The sequence below is a fragment of the Dipodomys ordii genome, unplaced genomic scaffold (assembly GCF_000151885.1).
Source record: "Dipodomys ordii isolate 6190 unplaced genomic scaffold, Dord_2.0 Scaffold7, whole genome shotgun sequence".
In the NCBI taxonomy this organism is placed as follows: domain Eukaryota; kingdom Metazoa; phylum Chordata; class Mammalia; order Rodentia; family Heteromyidae; genus Dipodomys; species Dipodomys ordii.
This window is the reverse complement of record NW_012267223.1, coordinates 4,573,520-4,580,301: the sequence shown is the minus strand read 5'-3', so window position 1 is coordinate 4,580,301 and position 6,782 is coordinate 4,573,520. Positions and strand designations below refer to the sequence as shown.

Here is a 6,782-nt window from a genome sequence, read left to right as displayed (position 1 = left end):
TACCACTTGAGCCACAGCGCCACTTCCGGCTTTTTTCTTTTTGCTTATGTGGTGCTGAGGAATCGAACCCAGGGCCTTGAGCATGCAAGGCAATCGCTCTACCACTGAGCTACCTTCCCAGCCCCTAACACAGTTTTCTGACTGTACTGGCTCCAAACCTCAATCTTCAGATCTCAGCCTCCTGAGTCGCTAGGATTACAGGCACGCACTACCAGTCCCCTGATGGAATTCTGTTTAAAAATCTTAGAAAAGTCTATGCAAAATTCTCTGGCATTACAGTCTTTGTTGAAACGAATTCTTGGATAACTTAAAATTTTTCTTTTGTTATTGGTCTAGTCGGTTTCTCATTGGTTGATTAGTTGGTTGGTTGGCTGGTTAGTTTTATTTTATTTTGAGACAGAGCCTCATTGTGTTTCCCAGACTGGCTTCTAACTAGCCTCAAGCGATCTCAGCCTTGCAAGTAGCTATAATTACAGGTGCCTCCCATCATACCCAACTTTATTCTTAAATCAACCGTATTAACTTCTGGGGTTGTTTCCTGCTGGAAAGTTGCCTGTCTCATGGAGTATGTATTAAAGTAAGGGTTGGTAGTTACCAAAAAAAAAAACCTTTTGTAACTAAAATTTTCACATCTATCAAAACTACACATTTTTTATTACCTGTGCTATTTTATTTTTGTTGGTTACACCAGATTTTTCCACTTAATAGTATCATTTCTCTTCTTCCTTTTTGTTGAGAAAGGTGAAGTTGAAAAACAAGACTGGGAGTGTGGCTCAGTGGTAGAGTGCTTGCTTAGCATGTATGAAGCCCTGGGTTCCATTCCTAAGTACCACATAAACAGAAAAGGGCAGAAGTGGTGCTGTAGCCCAAATGGTAGAGTGCTAGCTAGCCTTTAGCACAAAGGAGCTCAGGGACAGTGCCCAGTTCCGGAGTTCAAATCCCAGGACTGGCAAAAAAAAAAGTAAAGAAAAACACAAAGATGGGAAAGACTAGGGAAGAAAGAGCTCTGGTGGGGAAAGATTCGACCAGTTCACAGTTGAAATTTCATCACCTGGGTGGAGATGTTGAGTTCGCAGTTTGCTGTATGAGTCTGAAGCCTGGGAGATATAAAAGCTAGAGGTATAACATTGTTATATTGCTTATAATAATGCTATATTGTTGTATTGGCTTGAGATTACAATCGAGCCAAGAGAAAAGGTAAGATAAACAGAGGAGTGACTTCAGAGAAGGAAAAGCCAAAGGGCTAAACCCTGGGACCAACCAACATGTACAGGTCAAGAAAATTCCCTTCTAGGTGGACACTGGTGGCTTGTCCCAGAAATCCTAGCTACTCAGGAGACTGAGATCTGAGGATCAAGGTTCAAATCCAGCCTAGCAGGAAGGTCCTTGTGACTTTTTTTTTTTTGTCGGTTGTGGAGCTTGAACTCTGGGCTTGGGTGCTATCCCTGTGCTCTTCAGCTCAAGGCGAGCGCTCTACCACTTGAGCTATAGCGCCACTTCCGGTTTTCTAGTGGTTTATTGGAGATAAGAGTCTTATGGACTTTCCTGCCCAGGCTGGCTTTGAACCCTGATTCTCAGGTCTCAGCCTCCTGAGTAGCTAGGATTACAGGCATGAGCCACCGCATCTGGCTTCCTTGTGACTCTTATCTCCAATTTACCAGCATAAAAGCCAAAAACTCAAGTGATAGAGAACTAGCCTTAAGCAAAAAAAAAAAGGTAAGCAAGAATGTGAGGCCCAAGGCCTGGTGCTGGTGGCTCATGCCTGCAATCCTAGCTACTCAGGAGGCAGAGATCTGAGGATCAGGGTTCAAAGCCAACCTGGGCAGGAAAGTCCGTGCAACTCTTATCTCCAATAAACCACCAGAAAACTGGAAAGTGGCGCTGTGGCTCAAGTGGTAGAGCGCTCGCCTTGAGCTGAAGAGCTGAGGGACAGCGCCCAGGCCCAGAGTTCAAGCCCTACGACTGATGAAAAAAAAAAAAAAAAGAATGTGAGGCCCAGTACTGGCACCAAAATATAATAACAATAACCAAAAAGAAATGACATTGCCCTTTTGATGAAGATAGTGCACACGCACTTTAGTTCAGCCTTCTGCCTGTGTCCACGTCCCAGCATCTCTCCTCCTCATCCATGCTTCTTCATCACCCTTCTAGCCCCTCAGTCACTTCTAGTGTTTCCTTTTGGCCCACATGCCTGGGAGTTACCTCTCATTCCCACCCAGCAGATCCCCTCACCCTCCCATCTTCCCTAGCTCCACAGTCCAGCCCAGGATTAGGAATCCTTCAGCCCCCTAGGTAGCTAGGGCTCCCCGCTCTTCCTGCCCATCTGAAATATGATCCACTTCTGAGTGGTAGGAATTAAGCTCTGGGCCACGTTCCAGGTGAAGGCCTCCAAGTCTCTGCCTGGCAGTCACCAAAACCTAGAGGAAATGAGCAGATGAAATACACGCTACTCAGACTATGAAGGATTTCTTCTTGCTAGGCTACCAGGTTGCTCTGCTAACGTCATCTGCTTGCCTTCCCCACAAGTGCAGCCCCAGACCCACTCACCCAGAAGCCAGGAAACAGGGAGAAAGAGCAGCGGCAGGTACATTTTCTCTTCACGTAGCTCCCCTTCCCCTTGGAAAGAACCTCACAGCAAGAAGAAACTATGGGCTCCACTCCATTTCCCAGTCCTCTGCCTTCGCTCACTCTTACTCTGCTAACTTCCTCCTCCAGCCACTTCCGACTGGTGAATAAAACCAAAAGAGGAAGAAAGTGGAATGGGTGAAATTTCAAAGCAGTGAGCAATGCAAGAGCTAGGAATGATCATGAAAACCTTTTGAGAAATATCAAAAGGAGAACTGTATCTCCTCTCTATCTTGTGAACAAACCAGTGGGTCTGCTCGGCCCTTATCCCAGTTCCCTCCATCCCCAGTGGGGAGGCTGGGATGTGACAACCCAGCAGACCTTGGAGACCTAAGGCTGATTAAAAGAACATTCTAGATCTTGGAGTTCAAGTATGGCCAAACTGTCAGGAACCCAGAAGGCAGATGTTCAACAGGATTGAGGGGGATTGTGGTCAAAGTCAGAAGCCAGAGGACAGATTCTAGACCAGAGATGTCAAAACCCAGAGAACAACTTAGTATGGTGGACCTCTCCTGTAATCCCAGCATTTAGTAGGATAGAGAGTCTGGACAGAGGGGATGAACAGGACATCGATACAGAGTCCTGGTCAGGAGCCAGATTCTCTGATCTGAGCCCTCCCCGATACATCCACCCAGGAGGAGGATTCTCCTTTAAACCAAGCACACAGATTCAGCTGAGTGTCTCTAATGGTCACAAGATGGCCTCTTAAATAAAGATGTTGGTATACTATGAGCAAGGTGGTATTTGCAGGCTCTTGGTCTTCAAAGATCCACTGAAGGCACTTGTTTTGGCCATTGGCTTCTGTCTGACTCGTCACCTTCCCAGCTCCCACATCCCACTGATAGAAGGGTTAAACAGATCATCCAAGAAGCCCTCTACCCTCAAGCACCTGAGTTTACAAGTTCCTGTGTGTGTGCGTGCGCGCACGCGTGCACATGTGTATACATGTGTGGTGTGTGTTCTTGTTTATGGAAGAAGTTATGTGTACATGTGTGCTCCATGTGTGCGTGTTAGTGAATGGTGTGTGTGTGTGTGTGTGTGTGTGTAAACGTATCCATTGGCTTATCCAGGTTATAAGGACAAACACTTGCTTGAGTTACTTTTTTTTTGATGGTCCTTTTTTTTTGATGGTCCTAGCACTAAAACTCCAGGCCTGGGCATTGTGTCTGAGCTTCTTTTGCTCAAGGCTAGTGCTCTACCACTTGAGCCACAGCTCCACTTCCAGCTTTTTTGGTAGTTTAGTGGAGATAAGAGTCTCACAGAGGTCAGGCGCTGGTGGCTCATGCCTGTAATCCTAGCTCCTCAGGAGGCTGAGATCTGAGGATTGTGGTTCAAAGCCAGCCCAGGCAGGAAAGTCCAGGAGACTCTTGTCTCCAATTAACCACCAAAAAAACAGAAGTGGCACTGGGGCTCAAGTGGTAGAGAGCTCGCCTTGAGCAGAAGAGCTGAGGGACGGTGCCCAAGCCCAGAGTTCAAGCCCCACCACCACCACCAACAACAACAACAAAAGAGAGGCTCACAGACTTTCCTGCCCAGGCTGGCTTAGAACCATGATCCTCAGGTTCAAGAGCCACCGGCTCCTGGCTTCCAGCTACTTCTCTTGGCCCTTGTGCACTTGCAAACAGATTGCTTCAAAACTCAAGGATCCTGAAATGGTCATGGGTGGAGGCACCCCATGTTGAAAAGTGTCTCCCCACTCTGCCCCCAAAGTCCCATGGGAAGTGAGTTGCACAGCCCACATGAGAAGTATGAGAAGCAAAGTCTGAACCAGGTAGACAAGAAGGAAACCACAGAAGGGCAGAGACAGGAAGTGGCTGTAGCCACACCTCCCTGGATCACTGCGCTCTTCGTGGCCATACCGGTGGGGCTTTGATGACTTTCCCTTAAGATGGAGCTGAAACAACACACTCCTCACCTAGCAGGACTCTTTCCATGGCCCTGGACCCAAGTTTATCGTCTTAAATGGAGGCTCTTTTTTCCTCAAAGGATCCCCAGAATTACATAAACTTCAGTCCTGACGTAGACGGATGGATGGACCTTCCCTTCCCTCTCCTGATGTACACTTGATCATTCAGGGGGGTTCTTCTCTCTAGAACCTTTGCAGACTCAGGACCCTCTTTGCCCACTGGAGTTCAGGAGAAGGGGGAGAGGTGCTAGACCCCAGACCTAGCCTGGAACCCCCACACTTCCTCCTGATTCCTATATCTTTATCTCTGCCAGGGGGACAGACAGCTGACAGACCAGCAGCTGACAGACACACGTGGAGCAGAGCCAAAGCTGCCCCAGCCACCAGCCAGCAGATCCCAAGGAAAGGATTAAAGGGGAATAAATTCAAACCTATCCTATCCTTTAGGACATGCATGAACTCCCTCCTAGTCTTCTGGGATATTCTCTCTAGGAAGCACTTTAGATTTGAGATGCAAATTAATAAAGCCATTGTTCATTTAAAAAACAAATAGGGCTCTATACTCCAGGAGGGAATGAAAGCCACATGGAATTTCGTTCTGTTCTTCAAGTACACACCTCTCGAGGGTCAGGAGCCTTTTTCCTTTCCCTCAAACGGGCTTGTCTGAAATGTTGACCTGTCCAAGAAAGGTCTGCCTTGTTCTAGAGTCATATGAACTATTTCCGGGGTTCACACCAGGAGTCCTGATTTTGCTTGATTCCATGGTTCAGTGTTCATGGATGAGGGCATACAGCTCTATATACATTCACTTAGTTCCTCCAAGGAGCAGATGCCAAAAGGGAATTAAATGTACAGGAGTTTCTATTAGAAAAATACCCATGAAAGAAATGGGGATTGGGCCAGGCACCGGGGGCTCACACCTGTAATGCTAACTACTCAGGAGGCTGAGATTTGAGGATCACGGTTCAAAGCCAGCCCAGGCAGGAAAGTCCATGAGACTCTTATCTCGAACGAACCACCAGAAAACCAGAAGTGGTGCTGTGGCTCAAGTGGTAAAGTGCTCACCCTGAGCTGAAGAGCTCAAGGACAGAACCCAAGCCTAGAGTTCAAGCCCCATGATGGAAAAATAAAAGCTGGAGGTGGAGCTGTGGCTCAAGTGGAAAAGCACCAATCTTGAGCTAAAAAGCTAAGGGACAGTGCTTAAGACCAAAACAAAAAAAATGGAAGATAACAATGGAGACCCCAGGTTACTTCTGCCCCTGTAGTTGGAAGTCCACCAGAGATATCTTCATGGTCACTGCAGACATTTGTTAACTAAGATTGGAGTGAGAGTTTCTCTAGGACTTACAGCCTTTTTTTTTCCAGCAAGTTCAATAGAAAATCAAGTGTGGGGCTAGGAATTAGAGTGCTTGCCTAGCATGCATGAAGCCCTGGGTTCGATTCCTCAGTAACACATAAACAGAAAAAGCTCAAAGTGGCTCTGTGGCTCAAGTGGTAGGGTTGCTAGCCTTGAGCAAAAGAAGTTCTGGGACAGTTCCAAGGCCCTGAGTTTAAGCCCCAGGACTGAGAGAAAGAAAGAAAGAAAGAAAGAAAGAAAGAAAGAAAGAAAGAAAGAAAGAAAGAAAGAAAGAAAGAAAGAAAGAAAGAAAGAAAGAGAAAGAGAAAGAAAGAGAGAGAGAAAGAAAGAGAGAGAGAGGAAGGAAGGAAGGAAATCAAGTGTGTGTGTGTGTGTGTGTGTGTGTGTGTGTGTTCAGAAAGAGAGGCCTGAGTGGAACACAGCCCCACCCCTCTCTCTCTCCTTGCTCCCTTTCAGACCATCCTGGTTGGCGACAGTGGTGTGGGGAAGACATCTCTGCTGGTTCAGTTTGACCAGGGCAAGTTCATCCCAGGCTCCTTCTCAGCCACTGTGGGCATCGGATTCACAGTAAGCATTTGCTGGCACGCCAGCTGTGGGCGGGGCTCTGGGAATAACAGGCAAATGGCTGGAAAGAGGTGGGGTGCTCATGTGGGACCATGAGAGGAAGAGGAACAAGAAGTCGGTTTCTTCTGGGTGCTGGTGGCTCATGCCAGCTACTCAGAAGGCTGAGACCTGAGGATCAAGGCTCCAAGTCAGCCCTGCAGGAAAGTCTCTGAGATTTTTTTTTTTTTTTTTGGGTCTGGTCGTGGGGCCTGAACTCTGGGCCTGGACGCTGTCCCTCAGCTCTTCAGCTCAAGGCTAGCGCCCTACCACTTGAGCCACAGCGCCACTTCC

General features: G+C 47.4%; 2 protein-coding genes across 3 annotated transcripts in view; one reads left to right on the top strand and one right to left on the bottom strand.

Annotated features, from left to right (window-relative positions):
• The window catches only part of LOC106003231 (CMRF35-like molecule 4), an 88,189-nt gene extending 85,489 nt beyond the window's left edge, over nt 1-2,700 (bottom strand). For both annotated transcript variants that reach the window (XM_013038073.1, XM_013038075.1), the window contains exon 1: nt 2,548-2,700. In XM_013038073.1, the coding sequence (XP_012893527.1) occupies nt 2,548-2,590 (43 nt within the window). In that variant the 5' untranslated portion in view covers nt 2,591-2,700. The remainder of the gene's footprint in view (nt 1-2,547) is intronic.
• Nucleotides 1-6,782, top strand: part of Rab37 (RAB37, member RAS oncogene family) — a 44,165-nt gene that overhangs the window by 26,668 nt on the left and 10,715 nt on the right. Inside the window, exon 2 of the mRNA XM_013038071.1 lies at nt 6,345-6,455. Coding sequence (XP_012893525.1) covers nt 6,345-6,455 — 111 coding nt within the window. The remainder of the gene's footprint in view (nt 1-6,344; nt 6,456-6,782) is intronic.